This window comes from Zerene cesonia, chromosome 11 (genome assembly GCF_012273895.1).
Source record: "Zerene cesonia ecotype Mississippi chromosome 11, Zerene_cesonia_1.1, whole genome shotgun sequence".
Lineage (NCBI taxonomy): Eukaryota > Metazoa > Arthropoda > Insecta > Lepidoptera > Pieridae > Zerene > Zerene cesonia.
In genome coordinates, this window is record NC_052112.1 from 31,445 (window position 1) to 52,557 (window position 21,113).

Genomic DNA, 21,113 nt, shown 5'->3' on the forward strand with positions numbered 1-21,113 from the left:
TTTGAAGACTTCGGATATAAATACGCGACAGGGCGATGTAAAGAAGTGTAGGTGTGTAGGTAATGAGTTAATCAGTCAATGTATGTTTGTTGTATGGCGTCGCCTCGCGGGCAGACGCGCTGCGATTGATCTCATTTTTAACTTCGAATGACTATTCTCACTCGATTTCATCTCACGACTTCATTACAATTGCTACCTGCCAAAAAAATTCAAACCGTTTAAAAAGGAACATTTTTAAAGAAAAATTTCAATAAACATTATGTAGGATTAGCGCACCTATCTCGTATTAATCATGTTTCAATCATTCACCTTTATTTGTATGAATTACGAGGAGCACTAGCCTGAGCCGAGCTACTCCTAATGAAACGGCAAAGGAAGATCGCTAGGACTAAGTTCGTCATAATTGTGTTAGGTGCGAGGAGGGCGCGGGCGGCTGGACCACTCGGGCACAGTGCAGCAATTACCGACAACTCGTCCCCGCTCCGACCGACAATCAGCCGCAGAACTTTCCTAACTTTTACTTTATCTACTGCACTGTGGGTTTTAACATCACATTTGTTCAATTTGATTTAAATACACAGCTTTAATGTCGGAATAACATTGCATTTGAAAAATTTTCTATTGTGCCGAAGTCTTTCAATATAAATAATATGTAGGTAAGTAACACCAGAGGGAGGTACAATCAAACTATTTCTCTACCTACTCAATATAGCGTAAAATAGTTATTAAACTGGTTTTTGTATTTAATATTCGCAGAGCAAGATTTTATTAAAATGTAAGATACACTGTCCCGCTGATAAGCGAGCGAAGCGCGAAAGAAGCTATAAGATTGTCAAAGTTAGGCATAGATTCAAGGAAGGATATTGTGAGCATGTCCCAGGGAACGTTTGAAGAACGGAATGTTCCGGGCTGTTCCCGGGCGGCGGCGGCTCGGGAACGCTATGCAATCGCTTTCTACACAAATTCCGTTCTTGCGGCGCGGCGTGAGCCTGCTTCTGGTATTACTGCTTTATCACACTTTGCATACTAAGCTTTAAAGAACTTAATTTATTATTTATTTATTTGTCACAAAGATTTGTTATTTGATAGTCTTAAATAACAAGTTATTTTTTTGTTTTTTAAAGTGATAATTTGAGCCTAAACTTCTTGACTATTTATTATTAAAATTTAACGACAAATGGTTTTATATTAACTAATAACAAGGCAACATTTGAGCTAAGTATTTGAATTTATTAAATCCAAATCGAAATAAATCATTGCCTGAGTTGTGATGGTATGAGAGCAATAAATAATGGGTTATTAGTAAGGTATGTCGGCCGATAAGCCCCGCACAGCGCCGCCCGCCGGGAAGCGCCGCTCTGCAGCGATAACGGGGTCTCTACCAGTAACTACTGCTTACTGTAACATTAAGCAAGCGTTTCTTCCTTATATATTTGTTTATTTACCCCACCATACTGCAGAATAACGCTCTACCTACGAAGAATCTCTACGGACATTAATTTAAGTAAATACTATAGAATCAGCTCTAATACAGAATGATTTATAAAGTTAACTTGTAAACAAAACATTTTGAATTGATTTTATGACTGCAATTCACAAACCTTAATTGTAGTAACTAATTAAAAATATATCAGTTGTCTTGTACCAACGTTTCGAGACATTTTACATTTCTTGTTAAATAATTATCAGTCATATAATAATAATGTAGATAATATGTATAATAATATATTGTGTATGAAAATGTACGTCAAAAGGTATCAAACACGCTATCGGGGACAGTCCCGGCGAGCAGTGAAACCGGCCTCACGAATAATAAAATGTTTAATAGCTGTCATTTTAAATGACTGTTAATTGAAGCGGAATTTATAAAACAGCAGAAGTTACGAAACACGTTATATCATACGTCACTCGGTAGAGTCGTCAGGTTTATGATTCCTTCAGTATCTCAGCAGCTCCAACTCCACGTTATGTAGTATGTTTGTTCCATGTGCGAACTGCGAATAGCGCGCCAAATGATATTTGGGTTTTTTGTCAAGTTTCATGTTGCTTATTGGTAGGAAGCTGTATTTTAATAGTTAATGATGTGTCAGAATTGTCAAATGTCAGATTATAATAAATTACGATATTTAATTCGTATTTTATATGCAATTAATTAGTAGTACAATATCCTGACTACGATATCATTTCGTTATCCTGATCCGTAAACTGGAAACTGTTACCTTGTAGTAATGTTGCACCATTAAGAAATTTAAATATGAATTACATATTATCGAAAATTATAAATTAAAAGAATAGAAAAAATTTGTTACCTGAACGTGAATACATTATTATTTATATAACATAATCCACAACTTCGCAATTATCGCCGATATGCATATGTACCCAAATGAATTTCCGCAAATTGCTACTTACTGGTATAGGGACTAGGGACCTCTCAAACAACAATTTCTGAATAAAAGTGCAACAAACCAACACATCGCAAACACGCTGAAAGCAACAAGTGGGCCCGCGCCCCGCGCCCCGCAGCCTGCCGCTTGCACCTGCTAGCGACACTTCCTAACTGCTAAAACTTGCCAAATATCAGTCCTATGCGCTTTTTGTGATAAAATGATGAAATAGTTGTAATGACCTCTAAATATGAGAACAGCATTAAAAATAGGAACATCGTGTCTGCGTGTACCGTTATCACTTTGCGTTCCACTTTAAAAGGCTTAATTCAAAGTTCACAAAAACAGACGGGCATAGGAAACTATCAAAATGCAATTCTTTATATTGTAGGTACTATTGAACTGTGCGCGTTTGGGGTAAATCCGAAATTCAATTTGACTTTAGACAATCAAATATTCCACAATACCATATTTTCATAATGTACTACATAACATTAATTCTACGTAGCGGCTAATTTGCTGCACGCATCGAGAGAGAGAGAGAGACTGACTCAGAGAAGCCTTTCCAATTAATATAGTTTTCGTGTTCCAGCGACCTGTTTCGCAGAATCAGTAAATTAAAATAGAGACCTCTGGAAAACTTCGGTGGAGCTCCATCAGGTTTCCGTTCGAAGGTATGAAATCGGTTGCTACATAAATTTCAACGGAGACTTTCCGCGGAAATCGTCATCATAGTCATCTTTATTGCCGCCGGAGGAAATTCCCATACAGTATCCTATTGTTATATAAGTTCCAATTAGTTCACTCCGCAGCGACGTGTCACTGAGATAAACTAACATAAAAGTGGAAAATAAATTGATATAATTGCTATTAGCGCTAACCACTCATCCATTTATGGACTCGTCACAAGACATTGTAAGGACAGACTCACACACACACACCCAGCCATATCAAAACTTAGAACACCCCGTTGCATTTACGTTGATTAAAATTACGGGCGTATACAGGATTCAGAGCAGTGTAGTGCATTGGGTGTGTGCCGGGGGAGTAGAGGTGAACCGGAAGCCGTGGCCAGCTGGAAATATCGAGAGCACGGCGGGAAATGGACGCGCCGCGACACGCGGGAAATGTTGCAGATACGACTTCAATGAACGCGAGTTCATCGGCAATCTTCCCCGTCTCTCTGTTTATGGCGAATATTATTGGAAATATTATCAATTAATTGGCTCGCTGCAGACTGCGGCTGCTACTGCTACTTCCCTCAGGTCGCAGCTTCCGTTTATTGCCTACAGGAATCAATACATTCGTTACCAGTTCTCCTTCCAAAATCAATCTCAGATATTCAATGATCGATGTTGATAATGAGCATGCTTTATCTTAAAATTGTTGGATTCTTGTTATCAATGGTGACGGGATGTGTCACAATGCAACTACCAAAGCAAACAACAAAAATATGGTATTTATCACACGCATACAGATACAAAAACTTGTAAAGGCAGAGTCGCGATTTACGCCCAGTATGCAGAACGCAACAATTGACTATCAATAAACACTTTTGATCCAGTGTCTAAAAATAGACGTTTGTATCGAGGTGAATAAATCAGCGGCGTGTATGTAGCAAGTACCCAAACTCTATTATGGGGAGTATAGTTTGAATGAGGTGAACGAGGTCACACGATACATTTTTAGATAAGCTCATCTCACTTTTAATATCAGAAGCAGTCATTTCAAAGAGCCGTAAAGTGCGTCGTAAAGCTCGGTGACGCAACGATCGAACTCGTTCAACAAATGTGTCGCTAACAATTTCAGTTTCCAATAAAAATGCGACGGATTTCAATAAACCGCTCGGGCTGTTTACACCTGCCCGCCGCCCGCCGCCCGCTGCCCGCAGCCCGCCGCACTCTGCCAATCCGTGTGTCGCTAATCAGCATAACTGCTAATAACTGACAGCCCAAGACAGACGACTGTAGGCATGCTGAAGATAACCTTACACCACTATTAGTCATACTTTCTTATTTCAATACATGCAAGCGAGGGGTCGAGTCTTGACAACCGTATAAACTTATAAATAAAACATGAGTACACTAGCCACTTGTCATTGCCCGCGATTTCGCCCGTGTGATCAAAGGAGATCGACTAGCCTAGCCCATTGGTACCATCCCTCTCTATCTCAAAAATCATACTATAAAATTGCTCTGTTGCGAAGTGAACGAAAAATACAAAGTAATAAGCAAATACACTCTCGGATTTATAATATAAGCACGTATTGGTGAGGGTCGTGAGAGCACTCATGTATTTATACAATACATAAACGCAAGTGCCAATCCTCATAAGATTAATAGCTGCGACTAAGAGTCACTTACGATATATACACATGGATAATGTCATCGCTCCCAAATATGTTATTGACCTACGTACCTAAAAGATTTTAAAGGCTTCAATAATGTTGCATTGTACTATGCACTTTAATTCCACTATTAAGAAATTTGAATGTTTGAACTGAAGTTCAAACCCCTGCTACGGTTCAAAACTCGAACAGTAGTATCTAGGGATAAAATCAATAAAGTGCCTACCTACACGATTAGAGATTATCACAATTGTTGACAATATTGTACTAATATAGATTAGAACAAGAACTCTCGAGCGTAGCCGGTATTACTGTTTCAACAATTAACACTCAATAACAGGAATTCGAGGGTATCTCGAGTATCACTTTATTATTATTAGTTCTGTATTGATTTGCTCATAATTAATTAATTTTGTCAAAATAAATCGTATAACGAGAGACTAGACTGACGCAAACCTATCGTATGGTACTGGAATATCTTACGCGACTTAAAAGGCAACACACATTAGAACAGTTTAGTGTAACAATTGCTTCTCTAAATATAGCCCATAGCCAGTAGTCGGTCGCTGAGAGCACAGAGGAAATGCCGGTAACGGGCCAACTGCGATCGTTTGCAAACTCAGTTATGCTGCCCCAAGTTACCGGCTGCCTCCATTAGCCAGCCGGCCGCTCCAGCAAATAGAATCCTAATGAAATATATACTAATGAATCACTACTCGTTTTTGATATGAAAGTTACTGCTTGCTAAAAGCTCACGTTTTTTGAATCATTATAATATATAATTACAAAGTGTAAACTTCAAATTTAAATAAAGTATTTGAATGAGGTTCCTTTTAAAAGTTAGGTACTTTTAAAAGGTTTTTAAGTTTTCTTTTTTATCTGAAACTGAAACTATTGCGTATCGTGTGTCTCGGTCGTGTAAATTATATTATGAGTATTAAACTCGGCTAGGATAATTAATTAGACAGGAACGGCACAGAGCAACGCATGCCTGTATTTTCTTACTTACAAAAATGTATCTACAGACATAAAAAAACTTACTTACGTCTTACTATTGATGTCGGTCAACAGTTAAACAGCGTTTCTTTCTTATCTCAGAAAACGCAAGTGTCCCAAAGAAGCCCAGTAAAAGTAGAAGATGTTTCACAAACTGAATCTAATAGCGGGTCACACAACAACAAACTGCAAACAAACCGAAAATATTTCGAACTGCTAGTGGAAGAGATTCAAACAACTTCGCCAGAAGTCCGGTGCGCTAGCGGTATACGCTACAACTCTATGAACTTGGTAAATAACGAAAACTTAAGATCATTCAACTTTTCCATCTACGTGTATTGTGATGGAGCAGACCGATGATTTCATGACCGATGGCCGTGTTATCATCACACACAGCATCACCGAATAGCACGTGTATATCAATAAATACTTCTTGGTAAAAACAATTAAACTGAGATAATTCAGTGTTGGCATGAACAAAATTATACGCAAATTTTATTTTCACATACTCATAACGCATTTAATTCCTCATAAAAATGTCACTTTTATCACATTTTCAAACTAATGCGTGCAGTGGAGCAGAGGCAGACATAAAACAAAATTAAACGCCAAAATGAAACATTTAGCGCATTTTAGACGGTCTGTATGTGTGCGTAATGTCAAATAAATCTTCGCAAAGTTTGTAAATCTTCAGCAAAGCGAGAGCTTTTTAAAACACGAATTTCTTGTCCGCTACAGAACTGAGCTGAGCTGTCTGTAGCGCTTTGAGGAGAAGCGATAAAGTGGACATTTCACTGTTTTTATGGAAATTCCCGCGAATGTTTGCGAGGACCGATGTTATTAAATACCTCGATGTCATTTAAAACTTCGCCTGCGGGCCGCGGATCGGTTTCGGTATCAAAGGCTGAGATTATCCTTCAGATGTTATGCGAAAAAGGTTTGATAAATAAAGAATAAATAAAAAACTAGATAAATAATAAATGATGTCGAGGTTGTATTTTAATTCTCTGCCAGGAGCTCATAGCTAGGCACTCGATACTATTCTTAAATCGATGCTCGATTATTTATTTTAAGAAGGCAGACTTTATCGTTCCAAGTACAATATTATGTTATCTGCGTTTCTACTCTAAGAACATATTAAGGCAGTTGTATTTAATCCGAGTTTTACCCATAGTAAAACCAACTCTGTTGTTTTCAGGTATCGGCAGTTGTTCCCGAGCCTCTACAACCGATATCCGTAAGTTCTACATAACATATAAATTATAATTTAATATCTGTATCGAGGGAGATTTAACGTCTGTCCTTTTAAGTGAACTTTCTTAATGCTCTGAAAACATAAAGTTTGCAATAAATGTGGCGAGTTGGTATCTAAGCCGGCGGAGTTTCTTTCACGGCTTGGTGCGTTTATGTGCAGCCCAGGTAGCTAAATAGGATTTCTGTCACGTCCCCCGGGCGGTTGTGCAGGTGCGGGGGTGCGGGGGTGCGGGACGTGGGAGGATCACAATAGGCACGTCCCGCGGTGTCGCGCGAGGAAATGGAAGCCTTCACCGTCTTAAACTTTATCTTCGCGCATGCTTTATTACTCGCTCGGCGTGTCACACATCTTCCCACTTGCATATTGCAAATTTAATTAAATGGTACATCATCTGTTGCAGCAGCACATGTTACAATTAGTCTTGGAGTTATAAATTTATAACATACAATGTTGATGGCTGTGGCTTTTTCGAAGTTTCGACGTCAGGATGAAAGTGGCAGTATGATGTGGTATGACTGAGTAACAATCGTGTTTTAATTATCACTCAACTTGGCCGAAGCCCAAGATTAACGATTAAACTCAATTGGTCTAAAGTTTTACAACAACACTCCGAGAGTCTTATCTCAACACTAGATGTATTAATAGATGAAGAGACTTTAATCATAAGATAATTTAAACGCAGTGCTGAGTGGCGGATAAATAGGTTTATTATGGACGAATTAACTTTCTGGTGATATTTAGTTTCACGAACAATTAGCTGAACTTTATCCTCAATAAAAGCAATAAAAACATGTATTTAAACGATTGTTTTCGCGAGTTTCCGCTCGTAAATCTCGCCCCCATGATTTAGAGGCGATGTTCCGTCTGCTATAAAGTGGATTTATTATAGTCTATCTGTATAAGACATCATTTAAAAAGATTAATTAGAACCAACAATATTCATATCTAATCAAATCTATGAGCACTATAGAGGTCTATGCAGAAACAATTTAATTATCCATTTAGTGCATAAATATGCGTGACCTCGAGGCGATGGTAAAACACCACTTCCTGACTCAATTGCTTATCGAAATTTGTATATATATATATATATATATATATATATATATATATATATATATATATTACACTTCGACAGTCTCCCCGTGACCACGCTCGCTGTAAAGTGTTCGAAACGTCGGGTTAATAATATAATGAATAAATCGCGTTTAAAATCCATTAAAAAGTTTTTAATTACTAAATGTAATAGTCGCGTAAAATCAAACACAAGAAAATACTATTTGATGAAGAAGCTTTTATTTATTCTTCCTATTTAGTGTCTCTATGTTAGTCACTGTTAAATCTGATCACAGGAAAATATAGTTCTTTACATCTGGCCAAACAAATGTATGGCACACGCAACCTATATATATATATTTACATCTGACCAATTTAAGTATTTAATTATTAACAGTTAAAATGATTTAGATAGATAGGTAAAACCTAAAAAAAAACATTCCTTTGCGAGCACCTGCACGATCAATTGTTTCTGAATATACGTGGCGCGTCAATGTGGCCCATTGATCGCGGCGATATCTCCCGCGCACCGGGCCGGCCCGCGGGCCGCGCCGCTCCGCAAACAAAGCGGCTGATATATGCCGGATCCTGCTATTTGTTTCCATTCACAATCCTATTAAAATATCAGCTCGGCAGAAATCCAATTTGTTGACAGCGGCCCGGAACAATCCAACGCGATGTAGGTAATTAAATAATCAACTGTAACCCTCTAATCCTCGCGCGACTCGTGATATCGTTTTTAATATAATATAATTAAACAACAAGCACGGATTTGTTTGGGTCTTTGATGTGGATCCATCCACCGATAAGAAGATTACTCTCAAATAAATAACAACATTTGAATTCAATTATGTGGATTTTTTAATGATATCGGAAGAAATTAGGAGGAAATCTCTTAAATTTAATTTACGTCAGATAAAACAAACCGGTTGACGGTTTTTATCTTACAGATATGTGTGACGGTGAGCAGAACACGTCTAATTATATGCATATTGTTTAATTGGTTAATTAAGTTGCTAATTTATTTTAATAAAACTGAGTTTTATAACTAATGGGTATAAAATATAATACATGGCGTAAAATATGGTTATTCAATGGAAGGTTTATACGAACTTACCATTTTATGTTTGTGAATTGGAAGATAATATGTACAATATTATATGTATACAATTGAAACGCTATATTGAATCGCTCGTCGTGAGTGTTGCGAGCTGCCATTGATATAATCCTAAAGAATTGCTGTAATATTTAAATTAAAAGTTACTATGGTATTACTATTGTTGTTTGTTGTGTATTGTATTTAGCTTTGCTATTTTTCTCATGGTTATTTTATTATTCTTACAAAGTTAAATAAATTTAAATAGTATGTTACCGCTATGGTGATACATTATGTTTAATATACACTCTCTCACTCTCTTTCTTCTTTTTAAACCTTTACGACCACAACTTATACCGCCTAAGGAAAAAAGACTTTCTTATCCAAAAACCAAGATTTGTAAAATGCCAAGTTCTAACTAACCTACAGCAATAGGTTGTGCAGATAATTATACTTACTGTTGTATTATTCTATACTGCACACTGCAAAACAAATCTACAATAAATAAATTCCTATTAGCTCGCTTAAACATAGATCGCATCAACAAAAGATTTAATATCATAACCGCAATGGTCTCGAAAGCAATCGCTCCGTCGATAAAATCGCTCGGTCGCTAAACCGATAAATGTACCTGAAATTATCTGTATTCAGCTCCTGCAACCGCACAGTATACTCGCAGATTCATTTGAGAGCGCTGGCGAGCTGAAAACTAGTGAGCTCGCGTAACCTACACTCGGACACATTGGGCGCAGAAAGCGGAAATAAGTATCATCGATTCATGCTTTAAAATGGAAAGAAGAATAATAGTCATATTTAAATCCTGGATTTTAAATTTGAAATGGTATTTAAAACCTCAGTAGATAAATTTATTTAAATATGTATCACAAGAAATCAGCAATAACTCGCCTGCCGTGGTAAACAATAGCAACTGGTAGACAATATTTTTATCTGTTCGGTTTATCTTTATACTCCGCTCTACACAACGTATGTAGATAATGTATCTTTTAAAATATGGCAAAATATTGTTACATACAGTTGAATTATATATAGTAATAACAATAAACAATAATTTGCCAACTATAGAAATTAGTGCGATAGACTTAGAACTCCGACATACCTAGATAGGTATTAACTGTTGTCTACGTCATGTACCCTCGCCTAGTAATTAATATTGTAAACGATACCGGTCCGAAGATACTAAGCTGAGTCGTAACTAACATCTGAACCTAATTTAAACTTCACTCGTAACTCACTCGCCTTCCCTATCTTTAATAATAAATGTGCGAAAAAATTACAAGCCATTTGACCCCTTCGAAACTGCACGGACTAGCCCATCATACAAAATGTAACACGATACCTGCAGGAATAAAATACGGCCTATTGTTCAAAGTAAATGGTATCGTAACATATTTTCAATCAGTTGAAGCTACCGTTTGATTACAATATTGTACACAAGTAGCATTGAATGTTTACGCGAGTTCCTCGTTCAGTACATGATCATATCTCGGCCATCAATCATTCGTTCTTTTTGAGTCGTAAAGATCAAATTGAAGGCGTCGCAATATGGCGTCGGTGAGTGCCGCAAATGGTTTATTGGAGTGTCCTTGGTCGGGTCGCACTAACGTGTTTCAATTTGAAGTAAAACGGTGAATTTATTGCGACTCATCAATGTTCACCGAGGTGACTAAAGCCGATGGCTCACGAAGGCACTAAATTATAGAATTATTAAAGAAGATATAAACTTTTAAACCGTATATTATATGCATTGCGAGCAATTTACGAATTGCTTCTGCGCCATTGTCGTGAGTCACCGGGGACAATAGTATGTTATTGCTGAATGGCAAATAAAGAGCACCAGCTTAAATCCATACTACGTATTTGAATTATACTAATATCCCGACTAATACAAATAAACAAATGTAGTTTTTTTGCGGATATTAAGTAAAATAACTATGATTATTGTTTTAGTTCTTTTTGAGAATCAGTTATATTTACAAACACACATGTGAAAGTGAGGCGTGTTAAAAACGGAAAGATTTTATTTATACGAGAATCTGGAGCTGACTCCCGGGACACAAATGTATACTATATAGATTAAATAAAGGAATGATAAGAATGAAAGCCGAACAAAGATAATGTTTTGTAGTCAAAAAGCAAGAACACTTGAAGCTACGTTATTTATGAACGGGCAATTATGTCCCCGCATTTTAATCAAATAAATTACATCAGTGTTGGCGCTCGAGTCTCGACAAATACTCCAAGTGTTTACAATTAATTTTTCCGCCAGGCGACTTGAGGTACGTGGAAAAACTTGGATTAATATTTTTCTTGCTGTATAAGAGGGCTCTTGAACAACGAAATTAGCATTTATAGGCCTATAGAGATTATAATAAACACAACGGTTTAATTGAACTCTCACGTTTTGTATGTGGTAGTCAAGCACGCTTCGGCACGAATTAGGCCAGCTCGCATCGGGGAAGTACCACAACTCCACAGAAGACCGGCGTGAAATAGCATTCTGCTGTGTTTCGTTCGGCGAGTGGGGGAGCCGGAGGCCCATATCCTTTTCCTTACCCTTCCCAATCTTTTCATTTATTCCTCTCGCCAATCCTTTCACAATCCCATTTTAAAGCCGGCAATCCATTTGTAGAGGCGTAAGGTCTGCAATGGACCTTATGCCTCTCTAAATGTTCATGGGCACTGGTAGCGCTTACCATCAGGCGTCCCACCAGCTCCGCTGTCGACTGTGACATAAAAAAAAATAATAATTCAACCGAAGCCATGGAAGTTCTTAGTAAGTACTACCCAGCATGTCTTTATATAACGATATACATAATATTTACATATTTTTATGCAGTTTTATCCACAAATATACATAACACAAGAGTAATATGACATCATCTACTACAATACAACATAATCTGTAAAAAACTCCGCTTTGTTATTTTGCGACGAATACACGCGCGATGGACGCGAACGCGCTGAAACATAACGATTAGCTGCCGCCTCGTTTGTTCAATTAATTACATTCACGTTTCATATCAAGCGATGTTGAAAATTATCAAATTAACGACCTCAGCGTTCCATTCCCACTAGTACAACCGCCGAATAGTTACGTTTGTTTATTTGGTTGTAAAAGTTATTGTTGTGTTTTTTTGAGTCATTAGAGGAGCCCAGATAGAGTAACTGGTCAAGTGGACGATGTCCCCTCGCGTCGGAGATTGCGTAAAGCTGCGGGCCCGGCCCCGGTTATGTGAGATGTAGGTGCCTACGTATACTCACGGCATATTCGATAGAATAATAATAGTGGGGACATTATATTAAGTTAAGGTCACACATCTGCAGACCCCTGCCCAAATTTCATGCTTCTTATTCACCATTTATTGTATTTTATTGTATTCAATCGAGATATAAGTATTATACACGACAATAACTACGTTAAAACTATTATGTGTATTCGAAATTGCATTAATATCTTGCATACACAGTTACAATTGAGTATGATGATTGACGATTACGCACTTTATTCACAATCAATGATTGGTAATCAAATTGAGTTGAAATTAATGAATGTAATGAAGACACGAAAAGCACCTGTACCCGAGTGCTTAACACAATAATCTATCATGTTTTCGGCAAGACTTGAGAGTAATAAGGCCACGTTAAGTCTACCGAAGGTACCGCATCATGACGTACCGTAGATATATCGACACAGGTTTTGCGAATAAAATCTTCTTAAATACCTAAATAAAATCACATCTCGTTCTGCAAGTTTTAATGACGGTCCTCGCATGTAGTCAGGTTCTCTAATAGGTAACCTAACTTTTCCTTAATGATAAGATGCAGTCTGCTTCGAAGTCACGAATTCTCTAACTATAACATAACGTTACATATTTATTTACAAAATAGAAGTTGATGAGAACGTTGTAATTACTATGACTTTTATTATTGCCACAAATCATTTCTTTTATCACAGAAGTATGTATAAGGGTCCTATTTTATTTTAAAATTCATGAAAACCTGTTAGTATTCTTAATATGTATTTCATTTTTATAACTCGTCACTCAATAAATAAGAATTACATTTCATGAATGTAAGTATACCGACATTAAACCAAATAAGAAAAATAATCAAGATATTCGTCGTTATTTTAATTAATAGCACTCACCGAAAAGTAAATTACTTACTTCAACTCGCTAAACATTAAATTAATTCGAATTACATGAATTTGATTGCTGGATCCAATAAACGCTACCTCGAGTATTCCTACTCAAAACCGATTGTATAACAAATGTTATCGTATGATGCTATCGTAGTGATATTTTTACCAGTAAGACGCGCGCTGTGACGTCGCGTCGGCACTCGACAGCAGGCAGTCGGCACTACAAAGGAGTTGTTATTTCGCGTTATTCGAAGCCTGTGGATCCCTCATTCCGCTACAATAATAGGTACATGTATAAAGTTTCAACTTTCAATCGTTTCACATACAAATGGAAGAGTTATACCGACATCGATATTACTTGATTTTGTAGTCGTGTTTTTTTAGTTTTACGAATGTGTCATGATAAAGATTGAAACAAAATATAATGAATTGAATACGATTAACTTATTAGTAACTAGCTACAACGTGCGGCCCCACTCGGGTGGTACCCGATTAGAAGAAGCCTGTGTGCTAATTTATCTCTGTGTAAGCTGTTTTCGCGTGAAAGAGAAACAAATATCTATACAACCAGTCATGCTTACAAACTTCAGCGTTTATAATATTACTTAGTTGGAGTACGAGTAAGATTCCATAAGATTAACCTCATAGCGCGCAGTTGTAGCTTGTAAGGTGTAGGTACACCATCATCATCACGATGAACTTGATAATATAGTTAAAAAATAAATGGAGTTCAATTATCATAATTAGTACTATTCAACGTCTCTTATTCAATAACAGAAAAGAACAATGGCAGAATAAAATATGTCAAAAATTGTAGCGTTTAGAATTATCTGGTTCAATAAAATGATCTTGAATAACTTTCTTAAATCATAATACGACGTATAATTATTATATTAAATGTTATGGCAGCTCCGGCTATAATAGAACGAAATTACACCGTCACGAAAAGAGCTGTATCAATCAAAGACATCGATAATGCGTATAGAATTATGATCTGTCATAATGCTTATGAGCTTTTCGTTTTTTATGTATTCATTTTATTTATCTTCTTTAATTATCTACTTATAATAAAAAACAATATTTAAAAGCTCAATTATTACACTCAATTACGTTGAGACTTAACTAAATTTACAACAAAAAATCACGGGACGCGTTACTTTCCACTATTGACATAATATAACATATCCTAAGATTTTCAAATCTATGTAATATCTTATATATAAAATTCTCGTGTCGCAATGTTAGTCTCCATACTCCTCCGAAACGGCTTGACCGATTCCTCTGAAATTTGGTAAGTATATTGGGTAGGTCTGAGAATCGGCTAACATCTATTTTTCATACCACTAAACGATAAGGGTAAGGCAGAACAGCGTTTGCCGGGTGCAGCTAGTATCTATATAGGATCCTTAAAAGTTGGTCTACTCCAAGCAAAATTTCTTTAAAAATGTTGTTCAGAATAAGACGCCGAACATCTTATGACATTTTAAGATATTGTTCACACATACCATCTTCTGAAATTAATTTCATGTAGGTAAGTATTGAAGTCTGCCATTGCTTTTCATTAAGCTCAAAGGTTTTATAAAAATACATAACAACACAAGACAGAAAAAGGATGTTTCAGTAATGTGCAAACACTCACCAAGCTCTTTCTACTTCTAGTTTCAACACCTTATCGTAAGCCATCTTTTCACCTGTCCACTTGCCACTGGCCGCCTGATATTTTTTGTCGAGCCGATTCAAAACTCACACCAGAAATCTATATGACGACTGATCATTATCAGTTGATTGGTAACTCTACAAGCAGCGATCCATAATCTGTATCTACACTAAATTGTCAACTTAAATACACATATTATTTTCACGTAACATTTCGCAACTGGTAGGCATCTTTTGGTAAGCACAAGCGTGCACTGTGAACTGTCTACATCACTCTCAGCACATCAACACTGTATACACAATTCTAAACAGTAAACTGTTCTGCTTAACTTTGCCACAAACACAAACAAATAAACAGAATCCCGACGATGTTGCGCGCCGTTAATTGCACTTCCGTTACGAATGCAAGGTTAATTTGGACTAAAGAAGAAGTTAGTACTTAGTGCGTACTGCGTGCTCGGCGCTAGTCGCTGGAGCTTGTGGGCGGGGGTTGGAGGTGCTCACGCGCATGATTGGTCAACGTTGCCCAGTTTAGCTTGCCGATTTATTACCATATAAGGAATGATAAGCAACGATTTATCACGACGAGTTAAAATTCCGCTTAACCTTTATATTATGAAGTTGTTATTCAAAGAAATCGTTGATGCGATTTTCGCGATTCTCTCAAAAATTCCAAGTTCGCAATTATTTTTATATTTCATCGAATGCGCGGGAAAATATTTATAAGGAAGTTATAAATGTGGGCAAGTATTTTATAAGGAACTGTTGAGTTTATGGACCGAGGTACATTAGTAGATAGAAAGGTATTAAACTCGTGCAGATAGTTGCGTGAGGATATTATGCAAAATGTTATATTTAGTAGATATTTTATATTACTACTTAAAAGGTAGCTAGTATATCTACTTTTTTACCATTAAATCGATAGATATCACAATAGGGCTCACAATATTGAAAACAGTACCCAGTATAAGAAAAAAATCTCTGTTTGGATTAGGATAATAAGATAATTATTAAGCATTTGAAAAACCACAAAGAGCAAACTGACTACCCGGGCGGAGTCAACCACCTTACACTTGTATATAGGTATATTATTGTGCTATTAAATTACTTGAATAATCAGAACTGAATCATTAAAACAAATATTTCAAGTGAGAGATCGGAAGCAATGGAAATCAGACGATTTAATAATTTTGTAATGCCCTGTCCTACTTACCTAAATAGGGTATAGATAGATAATAGGGAGACGAAATATCTACATGCCTCATGCCTACAACCAAGGAGCACTGAAGCGCGCGGTCTATTTTTGAAAGAAAGACTCAAGGTCCAATCACATTCCCGTTAAAGATTTCGATGCCAGTTTAGGGAAGAGAGATATTTGCATTCTCAACAATTTTTCAATAGAATAAGTTAGGGTTCGTTGGATTCGGATGAAACTCTCTGCCTATCCAAAGGGTCGCTTAAGGCGAGGTTTCAGAAGGAATCAACGAAAAATACTTTTTTAGAATTCTCTTGGTTTGGGAATTTACCGTTGTATGTCGATCTATAAAAATATATATTCCATATCTAAGTATACTGCCTCAAAATTATGTATTTTATAACACCATAAGATGTACTTGTCTTCATAAAAAAACTGAAAACAACCTAAATTCATAGTTTAGAATGGATTGTTTAATATATAAATTTTTATCAATATACTTGATTACACATTTCTACGAAGAACCTGCTTAATTTTATTTTTAACTGGACTCCTGTAATTATTAACTACACTAAACTCAATATATACAAATAAACTCTGAACTCCGAATGAACTCCGGCGATTTCCCGCCGCGTCGCTTCCGATGGCGGCTGCTGAAATGCCTCGCCTTAACTAGAGGTCAAGGTCGCTTTTGGGATTCAATTTTCTATTGAAGATAAGATTTAGCACTCAGTCTTGTAACGGCCGGCCATGAACGTTTTCGTTATATTCTATGACGTGTCGCCGTTTCGAAGCAGATGACGTTCGAAAGTAAACCACGTAAAAAGTAAAAGATATTTCTTTTTCATTTTAATTAAACGCTATTTTGCCTTTGAAATAATATCTAAGATGTCAAATCAAAGAGTATAATGTTTTGGGGCGAATTAAAAGATAATTTATTTACTAATGATTTTGTCAAAATTATTGAAAAATACCCGAATAAAGAGAAGCTGACCTACTGAAGAAGGTCGCTTGAATCAACATTATACAAACCGTGGTCAGTGCGGCCGCAAGTATTACATATGTCATAATATTTTTTGGTGGGTGGGTGGATGGTGGTGGTAAGTTAGATGTGTATGTATGTGTGTCTATCTGTGGCATTGTAACTCCCGGACGCGTGAGTCGGTTTGGGTATTCTTTTTAACAAAATTATGTCTCTCACTTGGTAAGTCGAGTATTTTTCAGGAAAATACTTGCCTCAAATCAATCACAAAAAAATGAAATTTGAAGACGGTTTTGTTTGTTAAAAACAGAATTTTTTATATGAAAGGTGAATTAAGAGTTTAAATGATTGAAAAAATCGTCCAAAGATTACCGCCACCAAAAAACGGGTATCTGATGCTCGTTAATAATTTAAATAACTACAATTCTTATTCTGTTTAATAACCCGCATTAAAAATTACCGTTGGTTACGTAAAAATTAATATATTTCTATTTCATTAATCTATCAATTGGATGAATTTATTTTCAGTTGTGTCTTTACATTACAGCATATTACAATGAAGTGTTTATGCAATACGAATGACATATTGTTTGTAAAAGCTAAGCACAGCGCCGCGCCGCCCGCAGCCGCTGTGCCCGATGCCCTGCGCGTACAAATTGACTTGTTTCATTTCATACCCGTAATCGTTCGGCGCCGAGCATCTGAAACGTTGTATAATTAACCTTTAACTGTATTTTGTATTCGCTCCTTTTCCCTCGATGGAATATTTGAAAGAACATTTCTCACACAAAGGGCGCGATTAAAACCAACGGAACTGTAAACAGATGTACGAAGGCACTCTAATGAGTTTCGGACGAAAAATGGCATTTTTAATAAACGTCACAATAATGACATTCATACTTATGCAAGTGAGTATTAATTAGTATTGTTTTCTCTGATATCAAATTTTATCCGACATAAGAAGTACCTTTTATTTATGCGTTCATAAATAAAATAAAAATTATGCGTGAGTATAAAATTTATAAAATAATAAACATGACTGGGGATTCCTAAGAGGTCTCGCGTTATAGCATATCATACAATAGGTACCATCATATTCAGCAAGTTTCATCAGATCTCAAGAGTAATTAGTAACGTATCGTAATATATTTAACGAAAGAAATAATAAACTTTTTTATTTTTAAACGTAAGACTTAATAAATATAGATAAAGATTTTTAACATACATCCAAATAACACTTATCAGTATTGATCAAGGTACAGTAGCCAAGGAACCGAGTGTCATAGCGGTAGGTCTCTACTCGATACATACCATTGTACCGGTGTAGCAATATCGCGAATAGGAGCACTTGCAATATGCTCTGGGTTCGAACATTCGATAGGCGCTATGATTGACAGCTTATTACATCCCGAGACGCGCCTGATCGGCCGCTTCCGCTGCACGCGTGCACGCGGGTGACGGGTCGCGGTGAGACGTCTTGTGCGCGCTGCTGTGCCGCGTGCGTCCGCTATTCACTTTATTGACATATACTATCTTTTGCTCGCGGCTTCGCACACGTTATATTCGGAGTAGGTTAATAGATGAATTGTTAATTATCCTTTCTCTGAATCCTTCTATCTATTAAAATTACATAGGGGCATAGGAGCAGAGTAAGCGACTTTGTTTTATGCCATGTAGTGATTACTAAATATCTACTGAGTATATAGCTACATGCTTATAAATCCGGGACCGCCTCCTTGGTACAGTGGTTAACGCGTGAGCGTAGAACCGAGGGGTCCTGGGTTCGATTCCCGGTGGGGACGCACAAAAAATAATGTCTCGGTCTGGCAGGACGCAGAAGGCTGATCACCTACTTGTCCCTAAAGAAAATCGATCAGTGAAACGGATGTACATCATCTGCCCCATACCCCACTAGGGGACACGGGACTTCACTTTTTATAAATCCGGACATTTTGGGAATAAAAACTAAATTACGCGAAATAGACAAATTATAAGATACCTACATAGCGTACACTAAATACGAAGTGCACACGAGGCGACAATGTAGGTAAATTTCACTCGTGCCGAAAACACGGAATCTAATTATAGCATCACATATCCGAAAAGTTATTCGAAAATTTTACAGGAAATGTGTGAAAAACGGTGAATCGGTTAGTAATTTCCGTTAAAAATAAGATTAAAATCGCCCCACCTAACAGAATTTAACAGCCGATTATATTTTACGAGCCCGCTTATTCTGTTTTTCTCATCAAGTGGTAGACCTGTGAGAATGTAAACAAGCGCAGAAGATGAAAGAGCAAGTTTCCCAGGCACTTCTGTAATCGCGTTCATAAAAGGCTGATCGCTGGAGTTGCGAATACTTTCAAATTTCCAATCCTTTTAGTTTGAGAAATTCCGCTTTAGTTAAAGTGGAGGGAATTAATATAGATTTGATAGGTTTTTGTTTGGGAATCAGTCTCCACTTTTATGTGCAAACACCGGTTTTGTGTAACAAAGACTTCATTTTGCAAACGCTTCGTTGCTCTTTTGCTGTTTTAATAAACACGCAATTATTGTACCGCGAGTCGAACTTAGTGTCGCTGTGATATTCTCCTTTGAAGGGATTTAAGTGTACTCAAAGCGCTTCGCTCCTTGCCACAGTGTGTTGTGTTAATATTAAATTTTGGGGCTCAATTACGTAACAAGTATAGAGTATAAATATTTATTTCAAACCGTAAGTACAATATTGTAATTTATCGTAATTATGAACTCGCGTAGTATAAAAACGACTTAAAGTAGCAAAGATGTTGTTTTAATATAAGTATATTTTTTTCTTTTCACGGTCCCCCAGTACGCTTTACTAAATAGACCTCCGTCTAGATGCAAGTTTGTCGCGCGACTTCGCATATTATGCAGCATCACACACACCATAAGTACCGTCAGCACAGCTCAACCTGCAAACCGACCCACAGCTGACGGTAATTGTACTTATTTCTACTGTATACTATATGAATATAGCATTATATGAAATTGATTTAAATAATCAATCACATTGAGATTTACTAAAGCTTTTATTGATGCTAATTTAACTTATCAACACATATACTATGTCAATAAAATAATAAATACTTCATATTGGAAAGCTCTAGAGTTTTTTTATGTCATAGCGGGCAACTGAGCCGGTGGTTCGCCTAATGTTAAGCGATCACCACCGCCCATGAACATTCGCAAAGGTAGTGCAAAAGGAAAGAAAAAGACTGGAAAGAAGGAATGGACTGGGATGGATGAAGAAAAGGAAACGGGCCTCCGATTCCTCAATTTATCATGTTACCTAACCTGAGATTTTAAGCAGGTCTCAAAGTGAACTGATTGTATTTGGCTTCCCTCAATAATTTACGTACAAAAAAGATCATCGGGCGCACGCAGGCAGAGCGTAGCCTGGCGCGCCGCAGCTCGCTAGCTTCCACACTACAGCTGCGAGCACGATTCTGATTCAATACAACTTCACCTACTTTGCAAATGACCGCCGCGCTGTTAAATAAATTGCTCCAATTCACTTGGCGATGATTGCGACACATCGCGTCGTATCGACTTCGAAAATAAGCGCTTCCAATTGGCTAGTAAAGTATTATCCATTAAGAAATATTGTGCACTGCGATTGGCTCCTTGCAATTTCAAGTTCTGATTTTGAGTTTTCTCCCTTTGTTTCTGAGGAATGACGTTTGTGTTTTTAATCAGGTCTACTGTTGTTGCTATGTCTTTATCTGGAGTGATGAATCTAATAAAAAGCTATTGTTTCGGCACCGTGACCGTCCCGTACGGGTCCTGGTCATGGTTGCTTGTATTCATATTGTTGACTTTAGCACTAGACAAGTGCTACAATATTGTGCGGCCATAATGTCGAAATCGCGTCTTTTAAATTTTTTGCTTTATTTTTATTAATTATAACAATTGCGAAAGACGTTTAAATCTCTTTATCGTGGAGCTTTCGATTATATAAAT

The 21,113-nt window shown here is 36.9% G+C and overlaps 1 protein-coding gene across 4 annotated transcripts in view; it reads left to right on the plus strand.

The window, feature by feature from the left end:
* LOC119830392 (FMRFamide receptor-like) overlaps nucleotides 1–21,113 on the plus strand; it is a 101,394-nt gene that overhangs the window by 27,941 nt on the left and 52,340 nt on the right. For 2 of the 4 annotated variants that reach the window (XM_038353396.1, XM_038353394.1), the window contains exons 2-3: nucleotides 5,833–6,021; nucleotides 6,929–6,967. Coding sequence is in view for 1 of the 4 variants with exons in the window: in XM_038353392.1 (XP_038209320.1) it covers nucleotides 6,929–6,967 (39 nt within the window). In the remaining 3 variants the exon portion in view is untranslated. Of the gene's footprint in view, nucleotides 1–922; nucleotides 999–5,832; nucleotides 6,022–6,928; nucleotides 6,968–21,113 lie in introns of those variants that run through there. The other 2 variants (XM_038353395.1, XM_038353392.1) reach the window with 2 other exon arrangements.